Here is a 26,174-nt window from a genome sequence, read left to right as displayed (position 1 = left end):
ATGCGACTTTTTGATTGCTTTTTATGGCATTTTTCTTAGAGACAGGGTCACTTAAAGAAGTGCATTTCCGGCACTATTTGTATATATATTATTTTTCCCAGACGATTTTCATCGTGCGAGGTAAATAATGCGTTACTTTGATAGATCAGATTTTTAAGGATGCAGCAATACCAAACACGTATTTTTGTTTTATAATTAAGATTCTTTTATTATAAATTTAGCAAAAGGGTTTTTTTTACTTTTTTTTTTTTCAATAATTAGTAAAAATTTATTGTTCATATTTTTAGTTTTGGGTTTTTTTTTAGTCCCTAGAGGGGACAATAACTAGCAATGCTTTGATTGCTCCTGCAGTAGGATGTAGTGCCATAGCATGACATCATACTGCTATCAGGCAGGCAGTCTATCAAGCCACCCGTTTTTCAGAAGGCCCCCGACTGCCATGACACCCACACGGGTCCCTGCGATCTTCAAACAGGAGGCCGTTCAGGGGATTTAAATGCCATGACCAGAATTGAGCTGCTGTCCCGCAATTTCCCTTCATACAAACCGTGACCTTGCAGGACGTAATTGTACGTCCTATAGCAGGAAAGGGTTATAGAGATTATCCAGCCCCCTCTTTTTTTCATACCTGCTTCATGTAATGCAAAAGCAAATTAAAAAGGTCTTGCCTCGCCCTGCTACTCCCATACTGGCGATGCCCAGCCCTCCGCTACTCTATATCTTCTTCTCTAGCGAACATCAGGAACATGTGACTTACTTTAGCCAGTGATTAGCTGCAGTGGTCATATGTTCCATGGTTCGGACATTAGCTCTGTCGCAATGGCGAGTGAGCAGCAGGAGACTAGATATCCCTGAAACATGAGCAGAGGGGATTGAATGACATAGGACTTTTGTTTTTTCCAGGTTTAAAAAAAAAAAATCTGGGGGGTGATAATCCCTTTAACAAGTAGACTACTTGGACTTTAAAAGAACATATAGTTACATCTAGCGCGGGACAGTAACATATGAACTTCTAGGAATAACGCTATGGAAACAATTAACAAATCCCTTTATTAGTTTAGATCAGTTAAAACAGGGGTGACAACCTTTTGTTGTCTCTGGGCCACATTAGAAGAAGAGGAGCTGTTTTAGTCCACACATTAAATACACAAACCCCCATTGTCCCTTGTGCGCCCAAACAACTCTCATCATCCTCCAAAAGAATCCCTGCAGCTGCCACCAGGCCCTATGGACTCTAAGATCTGACTAATGCAGAGAAAGCTGCGACATTTGGTACGGCATAGAGGACCCTTTTTAATACAGGACTTCTGACCACATGCTATGTGGGAAAGAAAATAAATTTCCATTCACTTGAAATAGTCCGTGTGCATTTTATGATCCGACCACACCAAACATACCTAAATAATGCCCATCAATGGTAGTTGGCCAAAAAGCATCATTAAACTTAATTAAAGCAACAGTTGAAAACCAAGATGTAAATCAGAGCTACTTACACATACACTATGCATGTCTTTTAGGAATACCTACACCTTACCTCATGGTAAGTATCCTCCAACTCTCCATCATATATCCAGCGGTAAAGAAAATTTAGAATAGGGTGTGAAGCTAAGCCAAGAATGTGCTGCACTAGAGACCGCATGTAGGGGTCGCCGGTCTTGGTGTATGCATGCACTGCAGATGCTAGCTCCCCTCCTTTTCTTCCTAAAACCACAAAAACACGATTCAGTTTGCCTTAAATAAACACCATTATTCAATTACAAATCATACCACTGAAGAAGGAGCAGCATGAGGACGAAGTATCGTCTAACCTTGACAGTGATCAACAAGCGCTGCAAGAGCCTTCAATCTCATCTTAGGATCATACGTCCACACCAACAGTCGTCTAAGAGTTAGGCTAGTTTCAAGCCCTAGATTTACACCCTGGTCATCTTCCACCTGCAACTTGATTTGAAAGAACATATGCGCAATTAGTCAGTGCAGGTGACGTATTTTGCATTTAAAGAAAAAATAAATATTAGCAGAAATAAAATATTGAATGCTTTATGGGGGTTGAGTAGCAGACAAAAACCCTTTCAGGATGCAGTCCCCAAGGCAACCAGCTGATCATCTTGGGTTCTGTTCCTGGCAAACAGATGTATTTTCAGTTTGGCTCAAAGTTGGCAAAAGTGTTCCAGATCATCACTGTGGGGTCCCGAGCGGTGGGAAACACCCATTATATTCCCTAATAAGGCATATGGAAAATGGTTGTGTTCTTAGGACAAACCCTTAAATTGTAAATTATGTAAGATGGACAATGTTTTGATTAGGCTCTGTTGTGATTTCCATGTTAGATTAGAATGGGATCTGTCAAATTGAGACACAAAGCATAAAAGAAAATAAACAAACACTATGAATTAAGTGCATCTTGTCTCCACTAGAAGAATAGGTGGAGACATGGGTGGATGGGTTTAATTATAGGGGAGGGGCAAGTGTCGGCCACTAATGCGGATTGGATGATGCACACATTCCTGGCCAGATGCAAGCTCACACGTCTACCCGCTGTCGTGCTGACCTCCGGTGGCCTCGCCACTCCCGACTCTGCTGGCACTCCACCAGCCTGTGTCCTCTCCTTTCCCGCCACTGTCCCAGGTGTTGTCCAATCATCTCCCCTCCCAGCTCGTGTCATTTTCCCCTGCCACTCTACCTTCTCCCTTGCAGCCTCCGTCACCGTCAGTCTTTCCCCAGCCCTCTCATCTCCAGTACAATCGGTGTTCCTGTCCTGCTCCAGTGCTGAGGCCGACCCTGCTCTCACACCGGTGAATGGATTGAGGACGCAGCGGGTGCTTAAGCCGGCACCGCTGTCGGATACTTGTAAGTAAGCAGTGGATCAGCTGCGCTCCCGTCCCCTGCTGTCACTCTCCCTGTCAGCCTCCAATCTCCACTGAAATGTCTACTCCTGTCCACCGCCGAAGCTGGCCCCACAATCCTCCTGTCCACTGCCGAAGCTAAAGACAGGTCCGCTCACCGTTTCCCTGTCCGACACTAGGTGTCCTCCGCAGTCTTCAGCCAGCGTCAAGGTAGCAAATCGGCAGCTGTGGGCGTGCACTCTGACTTTACCAGGACATACCCATGTACCAGCCCAATGTCCTCAGGCAAATCTGATTTGGGGCACCTGAAAATCAAGCTGCCCATAGAGATGCATGAGCATCCATTAAAAGGACTAAATATGCAGATTTGATTTGCGGACCTTTTGGTCCGGAAAGCAAATTGCAACGTGCTCCATTTTTGTGCGGTTCCCGCAGGGACAGCTTCCTTTGAGGTCAATGGAAGACATCCGATCTGTGGCACATCCGCAGCTGACACTGCGGGCGTGCCACGGATCCGCAGAAAAGCAGGAGATTTAAAGAAGAAAAAAAAAATAAAAAAGCTGTACTGCGCATGTCCGTGAGGACCATGCACAGTACAGCGAACGTGAAAGCGGAGGAATCCGCACAGAAGCAGCTGCCAGAGAATCGCAGGGCTCACTGGCTGCGGGCAGTGCTGGATTTCGTGTGGGATTTCCTGCACAGAATCCGCGCGTGCCGTGGACAGGAGGCCTAAAGAATATTTATTAAGAATGTTAGAAGGAGAAAGTTTCAAGTAGGTACAGTTCTCTGCTCTAATGTGAGCCTAGCAATCCTTGGTATAACATCACAATAGACCCCTTTTATGCCATTTTTAATTTTGGTATGGACTTCGGCCATTGGTGAGCCATTGGTGTTCTGGCTGGTGTGGCTATAATAGAAAAACCGTTGGGAGCCCCAATACAACAGAATGTTTTGGGGTTTTTTTTGGTCTAATTAATTAACACATCAGAAGGAAAGAAGACTAATTTTACATTTCTGCAGAAATGCATTATTTTTTAAAGTAAATATAGGATCCAAAGCCTTGACTCCGAAGTGTCTATCAGCATTACACAATGGGTTATCCGTTGTTTATAGATTACCTGAGAATGTAGAACAGACAGAAGTCGGTAATATTCCTTTAGCTCCTGATGCAAAGCAGCACAAAAACTCTGTTGAGAGATGCATAGCATTATATTAGTACAGCTACTCATCCCTAAAAGATATTGTAGAGATTTGGGCATGAGCAAAGTGAAAAACAACCTTTTCGATATAAATAGTGAGTGCAAATAGTAAAACAATACAACACTATATTACTACAAACATCTGATGGCAACACACAAATAAAACGGACCATTAAAGGGGTTTTATCACAACAAAAACATTTCTGACAGCTGGGCCCGGTGTAAAATAAGAAGGGTATACTTGCCTTTCATCAGCCCTCCAGGAAACAGCTGACCGGCTCCCACGACCCTAAGTGAGTCCGGCGGAGGTTAAACCGCAGAGGTCACCTATCAGAGGCCGCAGCTTCAACAGTCCCCAACTCCTGGCATCATAGTGCCCAGGATGTGAGCACCATTTTGCCAGGAGTTGGAAACTGTGCAGCTGCGGCCTCTGATAGGCCGCAGTGGTCACCTGACTTTCGCGGACACTGACACTCGGAGCTGAGGTGACGATAGTCACTCAGTTACATCCCGGAGGGCTGAAGACTAGGGATTATACAGTGATCCCTCACTATATCGCAATTCAATGATTGCTGCTTCAGTGCATCGCGGATTTAAGATAGATCGTATATAATTCTGTTTTCGCTGAGTTTTTTGCTATATCGCGGAATTTTGCGGTAAATACAGTACGCCACTACTGCCTGCAAATGTGAGATCGTACACGGCACATTATTGGCTGACTGAAGGTGTTGTGTATCCTGGGCGCTGATTGGCTCACTGATCGTAGCATGCGGTTCGTTTAGTATAAACTTCCATTGTTAAAAAGCGCATGATTTGTTCATTTTTGCGATTGTTTGGCAGTTCCCCTGACAGACTGATTTGCGTAAATATAACACCATTACTTCGCAGATTTTCACATACCGCGGGGGTCTCTGGAACAATGAGGGATCACTGTACTCCATTGTTTACATTTTACACCGGGCCCAGCGGTCAGAAAATTAATTGTTGTAGTGATACAACCCCATTACAGCCAAATGTGGACTGAGGCTTAGAAAACATCCTCTAGGAAAATGTTAAATTAAGCAACTTCAAAAGCTGGAGCTACGGCTGCTATTTTACTGTCATTAATGTCTGAAGGAGCGTTAAACACTTTTTTTTACCCTGAAAAGAAAAACAACACAAAAAACATTGGACAGGTAATTTACATTCATGTCATTAAAGGAAACTGAGGTTTACATTTGTATCTTTAATGAAAAATTACTTCTATGACTACACCTGTCTCCATCTCACCATATATATCACACATACATATTGTTGATGACCTGATGTCTCTATGATGCAATGAAAGACATTTTGCCTAGTTTACCAAGTTTCAGAGGGGGCGCACTATTAGAATGCAAGAAGCCGGATGGTCATATGAACGAAATGCCCGCCACCTGAGCCGTTCTCACATGACTGTTATGAGATGTTAGGATGAGTGGAAGCGTGAAGGCACCTACATGGCAGCTGGGCTCAGAACGCACCCGACAGACCACCAGTAGAGATGATCACCTGATCGTTCGACAAGCACAAGCAGCTACAACTGTTTCATTATCCACCATCAAGAGACCAGTGGTACCATCGTTACACCCCTGGGTCTGTCGGAATTATTTCCAGGAGCTTGGCTGAATGAGATTGGGTCTCATGGTGTCCATTACGTGTAATGATTTTGACACCCACCCACCGTCTCAGTTTGCAGTGTTGTTGTGGCAGACTAAACTGAACGGCTATGAAGTGGAACTGGGTTGTCTTCAGCGGCAAATCCAGGTTTAGTTTGCACACCGATGATGACCTTTGTGTCTGGAGACCTGGGGGGTGAGCGCCTCAGTCCTGCACACTGCCCTACGCTGATGTGATGGTCTGGGGGCCATCGTATAGGACATTTGGTCACTCCCAGTAGTAGTACGAGGGATAATGACAGCGATAAATTCAGGACATTCTGCAGCCACTTGTTCCTGTCATGGCAGGACTTCCAAGAGGCATTTTCCAACAAGATAATGCTAGGATACACACAAGGATGTCACAGAAATGCCTTCAAAACAATGCCACACTGCCGTGGCTGCCCAGTGGGCAGATTTATCACCAATAGAACATGTATGGGACCATCTGGGATGTCAACTACAACAGCCTACAAGTTTGTATGATTTAGAGGCTCAGTTACAGTAAATGTGGTCCGATATGCCGTAGGGTACCATACAGAACCTGTATGCCTCCATGCTGCTAACACATCTTGTATCCAAGCTAGAGGTGGTACAACAGGGTACTAGAGCCTCCCCTCAAGTGTTCAGTTTTTTGCAATAAATGACCCTTTTGCTCTGATATTGTAATCACAAAGTCTCATTCGATTCCAACAACTCGATTGTTTTGTTTTATTTACAATGAGGGTGTGTAACATATATTATATATAAGTCATACCTGTCCAACGAGTCCAAACGCTCGATCCAAGCTCCTTTGATCTGTATATTTTCTTACTTTATTATGAAGCCACCCCAACTCTGCAAGTCTGCTAGTAGTATCTTTTAAAGATTTAGACAGCGCAACCTGCAAAATAAAAAATATAACGTAAAAATAATATATGGCTGACTTTATAATTATCTCCACAAAAAGTGTAAAATTAAAAAAAAAAAAAAAAAATTAAAGAGGTTATTGGGGGACACACTTTTTTCTAAAACTGCCCCAGCCTCCTCTAGTAACATAACAGAAGCCATACTTAACATTCCCACCCGTAGCTTTCATTCTGACTCCACTCGTCCACGCTGATCTTAACTTCTGGGATGAGAGTGATTTGCTAGAGCAGTCACATGAACCCAGTGTCAGTGACATTATTGGTGGCTCCCTACATCCAGGAGTGAAGACCAGCGGAGACTGGGCACCAGTGAAACTAAAACTTCAAGAAGAGAAGGCAAGTAGGTCTTCCATTAAGCTACTAGAGCAGGCTGAGCCAGTTTGGAAAATAGTGTGTCCCCGGATAACCTCTTTAATTTTGAGCATTTTATTATTTAATTTTTTTTAAGTTTTATGACACTGTCTTAGCTGAATATCTGGATTTCGCTATATACAATATGTATTTTATATTCTAATATTTGTAATAATGCAGCTATATAAATAAAAAAATACCATAAGATGTGTAACACAAATATGTGATTGCTCCCAGCAAGAGAAACCAAGTAATTTTGTAGATATGATGCCTTTTAGTGGCTAACATAAATACATGATGTAATAACACAAATATAAAATGTTCTAAAGCAAATCCATAAAGTCTTCAGATCATATGACTCTTTTTACATTTTGTTATGCTGTGGGCTTTCTGCAAATAAAAAAAAAATGCCCATCATTCTGCATTAATACCCCATAATGACAATGTGAAAAAAGAATGTTAGAATTCTTTTAGAAAATAATAATTAAAAAAAAAAAAAAAAGCAAAAAAAAAAAAAGAAACAACCACACTATCATTTTGAATTAACAAAGATATGACACTAAAAATTTAGCTCTGGATGCCTCTAATTTCACTTAATCATCTTTGAGAGGTTTCTACACCTCGATTGGAGCCACCTGAGGTAAATTCAATTAATTGGACATTTTAAAAAAAAACACCCCGTCTATGTAAAGTGTCACAGCTTGCAATGTATATCAGAGCCAAAACCAAACCATGGGGAGAAAAGAACTGCATATATAGAGCTCAGAGACAGGATTGGAGAGGGCTACAAAAAAATAATAATTTTTCTTCACTAAAAGTTCCAACGAACAGAGTGGCCCCCATAATTCTTAAATGGAAAAAGTTTGGAACAGCCTGCTGGAGTCCCCCCACCCCCGAGCTTGGCAACCCACCAAACTAAGTCATCAGGGGAGAAGGGTCTTTGTAAGAGGTAACAAAAAAAAAGTGTAAGGGTCTGAAGACTTGCTGGACCCACTGTATGGTTACTTTCTACAACAAATGGTAACTCATTACATTATTTCATTCCAAGTGGGTTTTTCTCCATTTTTCATCTTAAAAAATAAATATTTTATTGCAGCAATTTAGACAATAAGAACCCCAATTCTTGCAGAAGTCCTAGTGATAAGATTACTTATGCAGTAGAGGTTTTAATTTCATAACGACAGAATATAACTTTCAGAATAATCATAATTGGTTAAACCCTACTACGATAATCAATATAACGCATTAGTCTAAAATAGTGTGTAATGGAACTCAGCACAGTAAGCGAATGGGGCAGATGGGTACTGCTGGCAACATGACTCCCAACCACCTGTCGGTGGCTCTATTTTTAACAAGGATGACCAAAGAGGAGCTATGGAGGAACGAAGGGTGGGTAAAGAATAGATGGTTGCTTAAAACAACATAACTCCAAGGACCGGCACGTTTACATGAGACCTGTGTGGTCCAACTTTTAGGACCCCTTCTGTTCAAAATACTTTGGACGCGGTCCCATTCTCATCCATGTAAAGGGTTTGTTATTCATCTGCAGCCCAACTCCATTGGCTTGAATGTGGCGGGACTACGCAACGCAGAAACAAAAGTAACATTGTGTCTGGAAAACCTCTGTGGGGAAGCCCCATGTACTACATCCATAGGATAACGCAATAGGACTAAACATGGCACCAGTTACGTGACCTCTTACACACGTTACATCAGTGTTCCCCAACTCCAGTCCTCAGGGACCCCCAACAGGTCACGTTTTCAGGATTTCCTCAGTGTTGCACAGGTGATGTAATTATTGTCGGTGCCTCAGACATTGCCACAGGGGTTCATACTATAGGAGATCCTGAAAACATGACTTATTGGTGGTCCCTGAGGACTGGAGTTGGGCGCCCCTGCGTTACATGACTCCTGGCATCCAGGCAATACTGTCCAGGTATCGTAGATGCCTGGACATCCACATCAGAGATTGGTGTGTTTACCGCAGATCTTCATGTGTTTAAGCCACAGATTTAGCCTAGCGAAAGGGCAGAAAACGGCATTCAGTTTTTCGAACATTGATTTGGCAAGAAATCTTTGTAAAGTATTGGCTCATTTTTCTGAACGCTGATTTTAAATCTGCATCATATAGACTACAGCGCACATTCCCACATCAGTCACATCACTGATGCCATATTTAGTCCAAATCAATTAGCCTATGCATGCATTACATAGGACTAATATACTGGTTATACCCTCCTACTGTTCTGACCAGGGGTCAAGCGTGCCGATATAAGTAAGGTATCAGAGAAGTTTGAGTGTGTGTGTGTACTTAAAATTTTTTTTTTTTTAAACTTAGGACTTCTAGTACTAAAGAAATATCAATAAAAACAAGATTTCCCTTAAAATAGAGAAATCTTAAGAATTTTTAGCTTTTTTTTTTTAATAACTCCCAATACTTAAACATGAAATTAAAGGCTATGGACACCTTTTTGTAGAACCCCAGCAGCCTGTGCTTGTAAGTACAAGCATACAGGAGTGCTGAACACTGGGACAGAGCTGGATCAAACAAAAATAATCCATTATAATAAAAGCCACTTTATCTTCAACCTCCCCCTTCCCAACAGTATACTTTTATATGTAAAATCCTCTCCATCCCGAAATAAGTCAACCAAGAAGAACTCCCCTCCCCAGATGCTGAACCCCTTAGTCAGTCTGACTGGTTTTGCATAGGATGTAGACCTCCAACTGCAGTGACAGCTGGACAGTATAAGTGTGGGAGGAGAACAGTTACAAATACTTTAATTGGTTTTAAAACATTTTGAGTATAAATTCAGATGATACAGCATAGTTTAACTTGATAGTGATAACTTTCTACAAGAGATCTCATCTTAAGTCACTGACAATGCAGTATTGTCTTAATTTAGGCCGTGTTCAAACTAGCTTTTTTTTGCACACAAATAGATCGCCGCTTGTGTTATGATCAGCTTTTAACAAGTCTTTTTTTTTTGTTTGAAATGTAGACTTGTTTTACAACTGCACATGCACAGTTGTGTTAAATGGTTCTGTTAAAAAGGGAATGTAAATGGATGGTTTTCATGTGTGTCCATCCTGCATAGAGTTTTTTTTTGTTTTTTGTTTTTTTAAAGGGGGGGGGGGACACACAAACACACAGGGTAAAGGTCCATTCCTCTTATTTTTTTTCTTTTAAGTTCTGCTCTGATGACTGAATAGAAAAAAAAAAACAGGCTAGATTTAAATCGGCATCTTGCTTCCTAACTATAAAGAAGTGCTTTATTATGACCACTAGATGGCAGCACAAATCTGTAATAGAAGAAAAAGAAAAGAAAAAAAGGCGCTCAATTTTATTGCCATTGTACATATACTAAAAGGATAGTATGTGCCATTACTATCATCAAGGTCGTCACTCAAAAAAAAGAAAAGATTAGGATACAATAACCAATTACTTCTGTAAGGCTGTTTTTTGTCCTACAACCACTAACAGGGTTCCAACGATAACCCAAGCTACAAAAATCAGGAAGCAAAAAAGCGCAGGTAGGGGTAGAATAACACAGGAAAAAAAAACACATGAAATCTCTAAGTGCATAGAGAAGAAAAGAAATCAGAAAATAGCAATGTCCAACACTACAGTGTTCATAAACGACAGATCACGTAACGTGTACTTACCTTACTGTCCATCTTGTAGCAGTTTTCAGAATTGCACATTTTGATATACTTCCCATCAATTCCTTGAAACACATACAAGATGTCTCTGACAAGAGCGGTTTCTGTTATTTCCAGGGACCCTGGAAAAGAATAATTTTTTTTCACATTTCACGGTTGTCAGTTCCATGAGGGATAATTGGGTAAAATCAACATGTTTCAAGGTAAATCCGTGAAGTGTACTAAACAAAAGGATTCAAGAACTTCTATGGGGAATAAAGAGAAACCTACAAGCAATCAGTCGGGAGGTTTCAGAATAATGAAAAAAAGAATCTTCTGAAACTGCAGCCAGCTCAAAAAGAGTGGGGACCTGAGAATTAACGCCCAGTATTCCCCAATCAGGGCTCAAACTTGGAGAACACAGTTTGGTCAGAGTGGGCTACTACTCCAAAACTGGCTTTACACCCAAATCTTTGATTGGCCATTCTGCTGATAAATTTTCTGTGGTATCACTTGTACAAATGATCCCACCAGCAATATGCCAGACTAAAAAGGGCAACAAGGGACACAATTTTAAAAAAAAAGTGTGAAAAAAGGAGGGACACCAGGCCTGTGCAAAGTGGCAAGTGTTCGTCAGAGCTTGACTAATTATGCCATACACGCCTATTTTTTGCCAAGTCATATCTTTAAGACGACTACACTTTGCCGTCAGCCACTGTAAACAATTGCTCACAAGTAGTAATGCTATGGCTGGTGAGCTCGCAAAAGGGGGTCCAACTGTTACTGAATCCACATCAATAGTACTAATCCTTACAGAAAAAAAAAAAAGTTTTTCAATTCCTTAGTTACCACTTGCATCGCCCTCTCTTCTTGTTCTTGGCACACCACGGGCAAGTGCATTAGGAAGTGCTTTGGAGGTAGCATTCTGCAATGTTGGCTGTTGACCAGTGGCTAAAGTCCATGCGAGACGTGTGCCCAACTGCTGGCGGAGAGCATCTCCCATCGGAGTCTGATAAGGCTGTCTGGAAGGGGAAAAAATGAAAAAGTACAGAATGAAATATAATCAAGAAATGTACAGGAAGTCTGAGTAATATCAATACAAATATATACAATTCTAGGTGGGACAAAGACTGCTGCAATTTTCTTGGAAACATATAAATAAATGAGATCAAGTAAAAAGGGAGTCTAATCAGCCCCATAAGTGGAACTTGTGGGCTCAAAGAAGCAGACACGCTGAGTTCGGGAACACGAGTCATACTCCCCTTCCTTATAGCTCGCCAGCTGCATGCCCTCAAAGCTGATGCTGAATGCATCCGGCAAAATACTTGGTGCTTGAAGAGAATGAGAGAACTACAGGGTGTTTCAAAACGATAAACCCAATTTCAAAGTACCATAGTATATTTCTTAATTGTAACTTTTTATGTAATTATAACATGTTACTAACTATTCAATGAGTTATCAATAGCATGCAGCAAATACCAGGATGCGAGCTGTTGCATGAGCAGAGCTGATTAGGGCCGTAAAAGAGAACAAAAAAAAAACAACTATGATTGCCCCAAAAGGTGGATCAATCTGTTTTTAAGTAGGTGTCCCCAGTGCAGTGATCATTCAATACATTTCTTTTATTTACCCCCCTCCCCCTCGTGACCTGAAGTCAGTTTCCCAGTGATTAGTTGAAGTGCATGAGCTTGCCATTTCCTGGTTACCCCATAAGCCACTTTTCTGGATAACCAACCTACACAAAAGTGGCTGGGCATATGGCATAGCATGCTGTGCGGCTCCTCTGTTGGCTCATGTGGAGGTACCTTTAAATGAGCCACAAACATTTGTGAGTAGCACATGTCCAGGGCAGGTTCTTTTCAGTCAGTTGACCACTTACCCTGGAACAAATGACTGTGGTGTAGGTGTTGGCCCATTTAGGGAATACATCGGTATACTGCCAATTCCACTGCTTCCCAAGCTGGCAGAATTTTGCGCAGATGGCATACTTCGATCCTGATAATTCAACTGTAGGCTCTGTGGCCTGGCATAGTAATACGGCGTAGAATGCGTATCACGTGGCAAAGCCTGAGCAAACAAGGATGGATAGCTGGTAACCTAAAATGAAAACAACATGCTACATTAATATATAAAAATGAACATAGAAATAAAAAAATAAAAAAGTCACATTTACATGTACTCTCAAACGCAAATCCTAAATGACTCAAAAAGGTTGTAGACAGCATACTACAGGAAGGTGGCATCTCAGACATCACACCACTGGCAACCTGAACCAGTAGGCAATATATATGTGTATTGGGTTCACTATTAATACAATCATTACAGCTGTAATCTCCCTGGTGAATGGGGCCGCTCGTGCCGGAGAGCTGGTCCTCGTAGCTCCGCCCCGTCACGTGTGCCGATTCCAGCCAATCAGGAGGCTGGAATCGGCAATGGACCGCACAGAGCCCACGGTGCACCATGGGAGAAGACCCGCGGTGCATCGTGGGTGAAGATCCCGGCGGCCATCTTAGTAAGGTAAGGAAGAAGTCGCCGCAGCGCGGCGATTCGGGTAAGTACTAAACGTTTGTTTTTTTAACACATACATTGGGTTTGTCTCGCGCCGAACGGGGGGCCTATTGAATAAAAAAACAAAAACGTTTCGGCGCGGGACAACCCCTTTAATTCGGCACAAGCAGTGCCAATAGATCCCTCTGACTTGCAAAGGATGTGTCAGATTTCTGTTGCGCCGCCTGATATTTTACACAAAGTAGCAGCAGTATTTTATCCAGGATTCGGGACTGGATCTGCAAATGGAAGCTGTGAACGAAACCTCCAACATAGATGTTAATAGAGCCGAACACAACATCTACTTAAAAAAAAGGCTGCATTGGAATTCAGAAGGATAAATGCTTCCAAGGAACATTGTATAAAATGTTTCAGAACAATAGGCACCATACTAAGGGAATTTGCTGGGTCGCAGCAACCTCGGGGTTAAATCACACTTCGTGGATAAGCGTACTTGATCTTTGTCACGTATTTTCAAAATTTAGCATTAGCATCTTGTATTTAGAAATTCCCCATTGTCTGTGCATGAATTAATCTCATGGAATGGCACCCTCCATCTCTTCCATCAGCGAGCTTTGGTCCGCTTAGCTGCTAGTAGGACAAAGCTGAATGGTATAAATGGCGCATGGGTCAAATTCAGGTGGTTGGAGATGTAGTAATACCATGCTAGAATTTCTATGGGTAATTATGCCAAACATTCAGCTCGAAAACCTAGTATTTGACAGGTTTAGGCAATATTTTAAATTTATTGGGCCAAAGTTTACTAAGCAGCTTTCTTCTCTTAGGAAATGAGAAGCACATGTGTATACAACATATAACATGACCTCAAGGAGAAATAGTCAAACCACCAATTTTATGAATAAGCACCATCAGGACCATAAGATGGTAGGCTGGGTTAGCAGGTTCAGTAGGGATATAATAATAGGGAGCCAAGACTCTACCAGATCAAGAAAAGAAACACAAGTCTTTTACCCCAAACATCCTGCCTGAGAAACCCCATGTGTGATTGGAATCTATGCGAGATGAAGCATAATAAAGCCGGCACAGCTAAACGTCCCCTTTGATTCTTACCACTGCATACCTTGCTTGGCTGTTTGCGTGGATCTTCACTTAGACTAAGCAAGAGGTAGAGAATAGACCATCTGTTCTTTAATACACCCTGCAAGAAAAATAGGGTTTGTCACAGGCAAGTCCACAAAAAAGTCAGTTACTTCAACTAAGACAGCTCATTCAACTTTTTGTTATTTTCCACAGATTAGACGAAGTTTGGTACCATCAAAGAACTCTGTGATATACACTTCAGTATGATAACTCATCTGTTCTGAAGGCCAACTTCAAGTCACAGCGTCACAGGACAATTTGGGAGGATAAATTTATGACCATTTTTGATACTCTCAAGAATGGAATGAACCTCGGGAGTGGGGTGCTTGCATCAGTGGAGACTATGAACGGTCTGAAGGAGGTCAAGAGGGGTGTCCTTGGGAAGGGCGCCCCGGGTGTGTGTGTAGGGAACCTCTAGGGGGTGGGTGGGTTGAAGGATGGCATGGTCTCTCCCGGGGAGAGAGGGGGGGTGGAGGGGCACCCTGAAGGGGTGCTTTTCCCAAACATTGTTTTAAAGACTTTGAAAAATTCATACATTGACTTGAAGAAATGCTGTCATCCAATAGGTGGTGCTGCCCTCTAGAGGTATTGTTTTATCCTCCTATGGCCTCTTTCACACGGGCTACAAAAAGAGGATTTTTTACTCACCGTAAAATCTTTCTCGTCTCGTCATTGGGGGACACAGCAAAGACCGTGGGATATAGCTTCTGCCACTAGGAGGCGACACTAAGCACAAAAAGTTAGCTCCGCCCACTGGCTATATCCCTCCTGCCGACAGCAGGCTAATTAGTTTGTCATGCCAGCAGTTGAAGTAGCCATGCGGGAACCGAGAGACAACAATAGTTAGCAATATGACACATCAACAAAATTTAACTGTAATGAAAAAAAACACATGACCATGTGTGACTTACAGAATCCGGAGTCCGATCAGGACCACCACTGTGTCATATAAAGAAAGAGGGGTGGGTGCTGTGTCCCCCAATGACGAGACGAGAAAGAGATTTTACGGTGAGTAAAAAAATCCTCTTTTCTCGCTCGTGTCATTGGGGTACACAGCAAAGACCGTGGGACGTCCCACAGCCGTCCCCGAGGGTGGGTACAAATAAATCATAAATTCATGCGGTCAGTTTACAGTCGTCTGTAAAACCTTTCAACCCAGCGAAGCGTCAGCTGATGCAAACGTATGCATCTGATAAAACTTAGAAAAAGGCGTGCAGGGACACCCAGGAAGCCGCCCTAGACACTTGTGACACTGAGGCCCTGTGATTTACCGCCCATGAAGCCCCCACTGCTCTGGCGGAGTGTGCAGTCACCTGGAATGGCAGGGTCTTACCTCTAACCGGGTAGGCCTTCACCAATGCCGAACAAAACCAGCGAGCAATTGTCACCTTTGATGCTGCAAGACCACGTCTTGGACCATCCGGTATCACAAACAGGGAACCCAAGCGCCGGAAGGACGCGGTCTGGTCCAAATAAGTCCTCAGGCGTGGACTAGGTCTAAGGTATGTAGAGCCCGTCCCCTGGGGGGGGGGGTGGGGGGGTCTTCATTAATGTGGAAGGTTGACACCACCTTTGGGAGAAAAGACCGGTCGCAGCACCACCCTATCCTGGTGAAAAACCGTAAAGGGTGGTTTTGCAGACAGCGCCGCAATCTCCGACACCCTGCGAAAGGAGGTAACCGCCACCAGGAAAGCGACCTCCCAAGACATCAGCCGCCGCGGTATCTCCGCTAATGGTTCAAACGGATGGGCCTGTATGGCATCCAGAACCAGTTTTAGGTCCCAGGGTGGCAGCGGAGACCGAAAAGGCTGGAACCTAAGGGAGCTGAGGCTCAGGCCCAAGTCCAACCCGTCCTGGAGAAAAGACAGGAGGCGGGCCAACGAGAAATGCCTCGTTTTCCACACCCGGTGATATAGCAAAAAAATTCCATGCAGGAAAAAGTGTAATCCACGCTTGCCTGCAGAGCAAAATTTGTAATCCTCTCTATTTAGTCATATTTAAAATTGTCAGGTGTACCCATCTCTAACCAGACACGTATTGGCTGCACAGAGCCCTTGTCAGTGGTAGTGAAGTGAGCAAGCTGACAGCACAGCACACCATATTCTAGTGTTTGTTCTTTGGAATTACCCGGTGATATATTCTCAATGACGATGGCTTTCTAGCCCTAATCATTGTTTGAATAACTGGGTCTGAGAAACCCGTGCCCTCAGTACCGTGGCCTCAACCGCCACGCCGTCCAACGCAGCGTAGCCATATTCTGGTGGTAGAGGGGACCCTGAGAGAGAAGATCTTTTGCAGGGGTAACCACCAGGGCACGACTGCTACCAGGTCCATGAGTTTAGCGTACCATGTTCTTCGCGGTCAATCTGGGACTAAGAGAATCACAGGTAGCCCTCCTTCCTGATTCTCCTGAGCAGCTGGGAAATGAGAGGAGTTTGTGGGAAGACCTAGGGGTAATGACAACCCGTCCGGGGAGCCATTAGCGCATCCGCTGCTAGTGCTCTGGGGTCCCTTGACCTGGCCAGCTAGGCTGGAAGCTTCTGTTTGAAGCAGGATGCCATCCGATCAAGTGACTCCTCTGCTGCAGGTCCAGCCCTGATGGCTTATGTAAGCCACTGCGGTCGCACTGGCATTCCCTCCAGCCGATGTGCAAAGGACTGCAAGGACCGGAATACTGCTTGCAGCTCCAATACATTTATATGGAGACCGGATTCCTGTCTGCACCAGGTTCCCTGTGCTGACGAATGAGGATTTGTAAATATGCATCCTGGATATTTATCGAGGAACGGAACTCCCCTGCCTCCAAGGATGCGATGACCGGCCGTACAGATTCCATGCGGAAATGACGAACCGCCATCAACTTCTTCAACTTCTTTAGATCCACAATCGGACAGACAGCCATCCTTTTCGGGGGACCACCAAAGGATTAGTGTAGAACCCCGCGAAGTGATGCTCGGGAAGAGATTGCACCACCACCCCCTGCAAAATAGAGAGTGTGGACCGCCTTGAGGAAAGCTGCCGCTTTCCCTGGGTCCCCCGGGGTTCTGGACCGAAAAAAGGGGTGGACGCGTGGTTGTGTCAGGAACTCTATCGCATAGCCCCTGGACACGACCTCCTGCACCCAGGTATCTGAGACATGAGTCGACCAGACCTGGCTTAACTGGAGAAGCCGAGCCCCCACCCTATCCGAAACAGTTAGGGGCAGTCCCTCATGCGGAGGGCTTTTGGAATTCTTCGTAGGCTGAGGCCCACGCCAAGAGACCTTGGTTTAAAGGGAGGCCTCTTCCTTTATTCCCGCTCCTGTGGACCTTTCCTCTCCATCCTGCGAGGACTCGTCCGGCGACAGGAGCGAACGTCTCTGCTGCGGGGATGACCGCTTTGGACGATTCTGCGGCAAAAGCAAGCTCTTTTCACCCGTAGAAGTCAACGGGACCTTGGCTTCCCAGGCGGGCATCCATACTGGTACTTGCCAGGCCTCAAGCTGGCTGGGGGCCGCCATCTGACGAGAGCAGGAACATTCAGCTTAGAATGCCCGTTGACCCTCTGAGATGAGCCCGACTAGCTCGGCGCCAAAAAGGCAAGATCCTCCCAAGGGCATATTGCCCTTTTGAAGAAGCATCTGCATCCCACGAATTTAACCATAGGCTCCGGCGAGTTGCCATTGATGCCGCAGAGGCCTGAGCCACCCGTTTAGCTGCATCTGCTGTGCTGTGTCCGGCAAATTCCCGGGAAAAGCCCCTTCAAGGACTCCCCCTCGTAACCATTTTGCCCAGTCAGTAATAGCCTTACTGACCCGGGAAGAGGCAAACAGGCTTAAGAGCCGACCTAGCCACCTCAAAACGGTCTTCGCCAACGCCTTGACCTTTCGATCCTTGGAATCCCTGAGATCGGAGGACTCCGCCATAGGCAGCATAATAGGCTTAGCCAGGCGAGAGATAGGCGGATCAACTAGCGGTGGGATCGACCACTTCTCCTAACTCTTGTGAGAAGAGGTATTTCCCGTCCAAGTAACTAAACTTGGGGAAAAAACGCTTATCCCGATGCCTTCCACTCCTTAGATAGGACCTAGTCAAAGGCCTCATGGGCAGGAAAGGTCTTCGGGAAGCGTCTGGGCTGCCTAAAAGAAAACAATATCCCAGACGCCTGTGGCTCTTGCTCAGTGAGCTGAAACGCATCCCCTAAGCTCTCCACCATCGCCGAAAATCTAAGGACCTGATCCTCCTCTATGACAAAGTCTGAGGAGGATTCAGACCAATCCTCGTCCGAACAGACCTTCTCTTTTGAGGATCGACGCGACCTCATACCCGAGGAGCGCAAAAACGACGAGGAGGATGGAGATCGGGAGGACCGCCGTGAGTCCGGGGGCCTGTCCAGTCTTCGCCGACGGCCGCGCTGCGAGCCATCTCTATTTCTCTCACGTGAACCGGAAGCGTCCTGTGCCAACTTCTCCAAAATCGCACCAGACGCCCGAGTGAGGACTGACACCGCAAGGGACAAGGAGCGGGCCCACTCCAGCTCGGCCATAAATGGGGGCTGAACGGGGGAGGGGTGCTTTGCACTGTCACTTGTTTCGCTGGGGAACAGTCTCTACGAAACGTCTCAGCCTGTCCGCATGCGAACTCTAGGTTACAGCGTGAGCAAGCAAAGTGCGTTACTCTTGCTGTCCCTGGTCCAGCCTCCAGAACTCTGGGGTCGGACATGGTGCTGGGATTTCGACCTGGCAAAAAGCTGCAAACTATCCTCCAGTATGCCAACCGCCGGCAGGAGGGATGAGCAGCAAGAGGGGAGAGATAGCCGCCAGGCAGCTTACCCTGGGTCCTTGTCGAGGTCCGAAGAGGTCCGGAGAGCCGCTGGGTCGAGAGCCTGCAGATGCTGAAGAGGCCTCCTGGAGCTTCCAGCCTGAGCAAGCACAGCAGCAAGGAGTGGAGGCGCAGGGCGGTCTCAATCTTTGGCGCGCTGTCTCCCGATATGCTGCTTCACTACATCATCCCTCCTCACAATCCTAAGAGAGGGAGGGAGGAAGGGAAAGAGGGAGGAAGGGAGGGGACGGAGTGCATCACAACGAGGCCACGCCCCCGGCGGCATGAAGCCACACCCCCAGCAGTGAGGCCACGCTCGCCCCGTGAAGCCACGCCCCCTTCCGGCCCAGAGTGTTGCTGCCGCGCCCAGGGCTGCACAGAGGTTCCCAGCGCATACTCACCTCCTGCGTGCTTGCTGGTGGAAATAGCGGCTCCCCAGTTCCAGCAGCCTACCCCTGTAACATCGCCTGCTCAACGGGTAGGGGATGTGGACCTTTGCACCAAATGGGGGGCTCTCGCTGGCGGGCCACATGCAGATATATATGATCCGGATGTGCCACCTTTTCTTCTGAGGCGGGCCGGGCAAAAAGCAACCTGGACAAACCCGAGGTTGTTCGCCCTCCTCTCCATTCGGGTTTGATGGGGAGCGTCCTGCCTCTCCGTCTAACCCTGGCCCTTAAAACTAGCCCTAATGGGCACGACCGTCCTCCTATGAGACACTAAGCTAAAAACTAATTAGCCTGCTGTCGGCAGGAGGGATATAGCCAGAGGGCGGAGCTAACTTTTTGTGCTTAGTGTCGCCTCCTAGTGGCAGAAGCTATATCCCACAGTCTTTGCTGTGTACCCCAATGACACGAGCGGGAAACGCATGTATGCAATATCCATGGTTTCTAATGGGTTCTTTCACATGAGCAATGTTTTGTAGCCTGAAAAAAACCCATTGAAAACCATGGGCTTCACATACATGCGCTTTGTAACGATGATTTAGTAGCGAGATTTTGTAGCCCGTGTGAAAGTGGCCTTATGTGCAGGTCTGAAGGAGAGATAGCATACAGGCCTGCCACCTCTTAGCACCAATGCAGAGATCATAAAACAGCCACGTCCCTTTCCAGTGGACTGATTAAACTTTTACCTCTCTGCTCATGTTTTCTGGTGTTGTCTTAAAGGGGTTGTCTCACGAAAGCAAGTGGGGTTATACACTTCTGTATGGCCATATTAATGCACTTTGTAATATACATCGTGCATTAAATATGAGCCATACAGAAGTTATTCACTTACCCCCTCCGGTGCTGGCGTCCCCGTCTCCATGGCTCCGTCTAATTTCAGCATCTAATCGCCCGATTAGACGCGCTTGCGCAGAAGGGTCTTCTTCCATCTGTTCGGTCCGGCACGAGCGGCATTCTGGCTCCGCCCCCTCTACGCATCAACACGTAGCTCCGCCCCCGTCACATGTGCCGATTCCAGCCAATCAGGAGGCTGGAATCGGCACATGTGGTGGGGCGGAGCTACGTGTTGCCGCTTAGAAGGGGGCGGAGCCAGAATGCCGCTCGTGCCGGACCGAACAGATGGAAGAAGACCCTTCTGCGCAAGCGCGTCTAATCGGGCGATTAGATGCTGAAATTAGACGGAGCCATGGAGACGGGGACGCCAGCGCAGGGAAGGTAAGTGAATAACTTCTGTATGGCTCATATTTAATGCACGATGTATATTACAAAGTGCATTAATATGGCCATACAGAAGTGTATAACCCCACTTGCTTTCGTGAGACAACCCCTTTAAGTAGAAATTGGTGTGTGTGTAGAATATATATATATTCTACACACACACACACACACACACACACACACACACACACAAAATCCAAATCTATTTATCTGTTTCATTAACCCTTTCCAATCCAATTTGTATCCTGGTTTTCCTAGGGGGCTTACTCTTTTTCTGCCGTTATACAACGGCGATATATGCTGGCTAAAGCCGATACTGCATGAGGTGACACGTTGGATAGACTCCGACAGCAGAGAGGCTGGCAATATACAATAAGAGAACCCTGACGGATGTCTTCCAACATCGGAGCTGTACAGCCTTAAATCATAATGTCTTCAGAGGTCAGACAGTGGATTGGAAAGGGTTAAGCCTGAGGGCTTCGCATCCTAAGAGGTCTGAAAGCTCACTATAGCATCATGTATTTTTGTTAGCCAATAAAAAGGTATCATATCTACAAGATTACTTGGTTTCTCTTACTGAGAACAATCCCATTGTACACTTCAGATAAACTCCTAAGAAAACTGAGAATACGTTGCTATCAATATACTAGTAGTCAGGTTTATTAATCACAGCTACATTATTTAGGATGGTGATACACTTCAGACAGCCATTTCTCCTGACCCTCCTACATTCGGCTTGGCCAAGCATGCATGTGTTTTGAATGGGAAGGAGAGCTGCCAGAGCGATCTGGTGGTGGCGTATTTTGCCAGATACAAAAGGACCGGGCATGCTCAAATGCAACTGCCTCACCCTTCTTTTCCCCCTGACATTTGCAGACTTGTCTTGAATGTAGCTGAGCCTAGGAGATAAATTGTGTCAAAGCCAGTTACACCTCCCTGTATCACGGAATATATTATGGGGGAGTCAGGAAGAGACAACTGTAGAATTATCTCAAACACAGGAGCCAACGGCTCCCCTACCACAGAAATCCAGTTACCGATGCCACCGCTGCTCTCAGCATACAGCGCAGTCTCCAAGGGAGTTATGGTGATATTACCGCCGTCAGGGATGTAGCAACTGCAGGAATCCTACAAGAGTACTAGATCAAAAGGGGCTGCTCAGGATTAGGAAATCAGGTTTTCATCCAAAACCAGCACCACACCTGTCCATGGGAAATGTGCGATATTACAGCTCAGCTGCATTGAAGTAAATAGAGCTGAAGTGCAATACCAAATCACAACCATTTGACTGGTGTGGTGCTGTTTTAAGGCAGAAAACAGCCATGCATTTCTAATCTTCAACAGCCCCTCTATAGCAGCCTACTGGGCCTGGACGAGTGAAGATGGCCGCACCGCTTCTCTGATTACCGGATGCTTAGGACTGTTTCCTGGGTTGTTGTCAGTGTACACGGAGCCGAATGCCAACTGCCCCATGCACTTGGCAGCAGCCCAGATTGGCACGGCAGTCACTGCTTCAAACAGGTGATCTCTGGATTTCCTGAACGGCGGACCCCTTCCAATCACTTGCTGACGGCCTAGCAGGTCATCAAAAGTTACGAGGAGGACAACTCCAGTGCCGGAGTATTACCACTTTTTTTTTTTTTTTGTTTTGTTTTAAAAATCGGGCAACTTTACGAATGTAAATATCGTGCTCCGCTCAGTCTTTCCTTTGTAAACCTGCCTGATGACGGGTCCAGCAAATAAGTCTACTCATTAACCAGTAAAGGCATCCCCCCCCCCCCCCCCACAGTACTTTTTCTTTTAATATACTGTAGATATGCCTAGTTAGATATTACACGGCAGTTCTACAAATCCATGTCGGATACATGTATAATCATAGCTACTCAGTTCTAGCTTTCACATCAAATGGATTACAAAGACTGCCCAAGTCTGACTAATGCGATCCATAGAATTCACTGTCAATAAAAGCCACCAACTAAAAGGACATCCCTATAAGAACTATAGCCCCGTGTGCAGATCATTATTACAGAATGTAGCAAGCAAAAAAGCCTACTTTAGAACATACTGCAAGTACTATTTTGCATGACAAACCATATTATCCATTAGTGTGATGAACTAATTGTTTCTTCTGTCACCATCCGAGAATCAATAGTGTATTTAACCTTCAACCAGAAACACAAGGAACTTAAAAAGCTTGTATGTGAAAAAAGCTCAATAAATCTGTTGAACGGCAAACCAAATGATCCTAAAATAAACCTTCCCTCCTCCGCGCAGACCATAATGCTAAAAATCAAAGAAGAAAATCCATTCCTTGCAAGAAGTTTCCTATGATCAAGGATGCTAAAAGGGTTTGAAGGTTCAAAAATAACAACTAAAACCCATTGCTTTTCTAATGGCAGCGCTGCCCTTCCTACGTCTGCAGAAGACATTGCCTATTAGATTACACAGCAGAAAGATACAAGCTAGAAAAATGGCCAAATGATGGCATCAATCTGTGCATTAAAGCCCCGCATCGAATCAATGAACTGTTGGGAGCAATGGAGGTCCTGTGACCTGTTAATATAAAATATACATACTCCAGCCATCTGCAAGTGCCATATTAAACCACGTCATCCCATATTTACCAACACCGGCAATGACACAGTAAACATTAAAGAGACCTTCTAATATACATGAATAGATTTGAAAGTATAGCAAAATAACATAACGTCAATTTAGAATAATTAAAGACTGCATTGTTGCAAATATTCCAGTATACCTGCGCTTAGTTAGCGGGGTACTTGTCAGTCTATGGTTGTGCATGTAGGCCGTACAAGCCTAGGCAACGCAGCACAATACAGCAGGAGCAGCGTTATGGCCACTCTGCGTCTGCTCCAATATCTCTTTCACGTCAGGTATAGTATTTTGGTATAGACCCCAAGATGCTCTGAGTGTGTCAGTAGACCCGCGTTGGTGTCAGGACTTTCATCTGCATTTTGGGCATATAAATGTGCCTATAATACACTTATGTGAAACTGGCCTAAAAGAGGTCATAGCGGATTGGCAACCTCAATTACTTTATTATATAAGGTAGAGCTCAGACAGGACTTTGGGGAGCTGTAGTGCATACTGGAGGTTGCTTCATGCCTGCCCACTTCATATTTGCAGCAACTAGAAGTAGAACCACCGGTAACAAAAAAGAAACTTAAAGGGGTTGTCCCGCGCCGAAACGGTTTTTTTTTTTTATTCAATAGGCCCCCCGTTCGGCGCGAGACAAACCCGATGCATGTGTTAAAAAAAAAAACCCGTTTAGTACTTACCTGAATCCCCGCGCTGCGGCGACTTCTTACTTACCTTACCAAGATGGCCGCCGGGATCTTCACCCACGATGCACCGCGGGTCTTCTCCCATGGTGCACTGTGGGCTCTGTGCGGTCCATTGCCGATTCCAGCCTCCTGATTGGCTAGAATCGGCACACATGACGGGGCGGAGCTACGAGGACCAGCTCTCCGGCATGAGCGGCCCCATTCACCAGGGAGAAGACCGGACTGCGCAAGCGCGTCTAATCGGGCGATTAGACGCTGAAATTAGACGGCACCATGGAGACGAGGACGCCAGCAACGGAACAGGTAAGTGAATAACTTCTGTATGGCTCATAATTAATGCACGATGTACATTACAAAGTGCATTAATATGGCCATACAGAAGTGTATAACCCCACTTGCTTTCGCGGGACAACCCCTTTAAAAAAATATATATATGTCTCCTATGTATCACACACAGTGCAAATAAGCAGCTGAAATGATATTTACACACTTGGGAATGTATATAAAGTATAATTTTCACTACAAGGTTTGTGGGAAAGACCTTTAAACAATTAAGTTGGTGCAGTCCACATACAGACCCGTGTAAATGATCTAACTGGAACACAAGACACAATATGAACGGTCATCTTGCCACTGCAGTCAATGCTAGGAAAGGTTTGCTGATAACATCAGGAAAGTCCCATCTTTAGGTCTGCCACTTACAGCATGAATGACCTGTCAGCAGACTTTCTAATCAAAAACCCTTAAAAGCTGTGTTTACATGTAGCCAAAGTGGTATGGATTTTCCGCAGCTGAAACTTTGCACCAAAATTTGCATCATTGGGGCTGATTTTGACACTTTTGGCTGCGGATCTGTAGCAGATTTCATCCTTTCAACTAAAGGGGTGAAGTGTGATGCGTATTTCTAGCAGACTCCACAGCTCAAGGCCCATTTACACGCAAAGATCACCCTTCAAACGACTGAAAAACTGAAAGACTTTATGCAGAAAAAGGACAATCCAGCAGCACTCAGACAAAAGCAATACCCAACAGGGCGGGAGAGAAACAAAATGCAAAGCCACCCACGGAGTCAATGACCCACAAACTACGATCCAAGCATGCAAGAAGTAAACTGTAAGATGGCAGCATATAAATAGCGACAAACTATCACTTCATATAGAGGACTTTATTGTTCCACACTCATGTCAACCAGGCAACGTTTCAACCATACTAGGTCTTTATCAAGCCGGCATCTGACATGTAAACGGCTAGTCCATATGCCAAACAATAAAGTTTATATGAAGTAATAGTTTGTCACCATTTATATGCTGCCATCTTACAATTTACTTCCTGCAAAAATTGAAAGATTTTGTGATCTATTTGAATAAAGTGTTAAGGGCCATTAACACTTTATCATCTTTATTTGCATGTAAAAGGGCCTCCATGAGCTGTTTGCAGAGTCCAGGATGTGATCACAAGCCCAGCTGTTCACATAACTGCATTGTTTTGCTTGCGGCTCCCGACAGATTACAATGTGATTTCCCGACTCCCGTAGAGATAACAACATGCGGTCTATTGAGAGATACTTTATCTCTCACTAGCTGTACTATGGATTTTAGGCTGCATGCACATGGGCAATTTTGTAGCGATGCGACAATGCTACAAATCGCCATGTATGTATAGCCCATGCTTTCCTATGGGTTCTTTCACATGAGCGATGTTTTGCAAGCTGCTACATTGTGAGACTACAAAATCGGGGCATGCTCTATAGACCTCGTTCACATGGGCGACTAAGTCGTGTGATTTTGTCGCGTTGCTACAAACCGCATGTACGTGAAGCTCATGCTTTTCTATGGGTTACTTCTATAGATGAGCGAGCGTACTCGGATAAGCACTACTCGCTCGAGTAATTGGCTTTATCCGAGTATCGCTGTGCTCGGGTCTGAAGATTCGGGTGCCGGCACGGAGCGGGGAGCTGCAGGGGAGAGCGGGGAGGAACGGAGGTAAGATCTTTCTCTCCTTCTCTCCCGCCCACTCTCCCCTGCTCCCCGCTGCGACTCACCTGTCAGCCGCAGCGGCACCCGAATCTTCAGACCCGAGCACAGCGATACTCGGATAAAGCCAATTACTCGAGCGAGTAGTGCTTATCCGAGTACG

At 45.2% G+C, this 26,174-nt stretch overlaps 1 protein-coding gene across 1 annotated transcript in view; it reads right to left on the bottom strand.

Moving 5' to 3' along the window:
* TUBGCP3 (tubulin gamma complex component 3) overlaps positions 1–26,174 on the bottom strand; it is a 95,255-nt gene that overhangs the window by 52,903 nt on the left and 16,178 nt on the right. The window contains exons 4-11 of the mRNA XM_066579722.1: positions 14,251–14,328; positions 12,502–12,719; positions 11,472–11,644; positions 10,647–10,765; positions 6,479–6,604; positions 3,965–4,033; positions 1,809–1,941; positions 1,535–1,701 (exon numbers count right to left, since the gene is read on the bottom strand). Coding sequence (XP_066435819.1) covers positions 1,535–1,701; positions 1,809–1,941; positions 3,965–4,033; positions 6,479–6,604; positions 10,647–10,765; positions 11,472–11,644; positions 12,502–12,719; positions 14,251–14,328 — 1,083 coding nt within the window. The remainder of the gene's footprint in view (positions 1–1,534; positions 1,702–1,808; positions 1,942–3,964; positions 4,034–6,478; positions 6,605–10,646; positions 10,766–11,471; positions 11,645–12,501; positions 12,720–14,250; positions 14,329–26,174) is intronic.

The sequence above is a fragment of the Eleutherodactylus coqui genome, chromosome 1 (genome assembly GCF_035609145.1).
Source record: "Eleutherodactylus coqui strain aEleCoq1 chromosome 1, aEleCoq1.hap1, whole genome shotgun sequence".
Classification (NCBI taxonomy): domain Eukaryota; kingdom Metazoa; phylum Chordata; class Amphibia; order Anura; family Eleutherodactylidae; genus Eleutherodactylus; species Eleutherodactylus coqui.
Note: the sequence above shows the minus strand (reverse complement) of the source record. Positions and strands in the feature narration are given on the sequence as shown.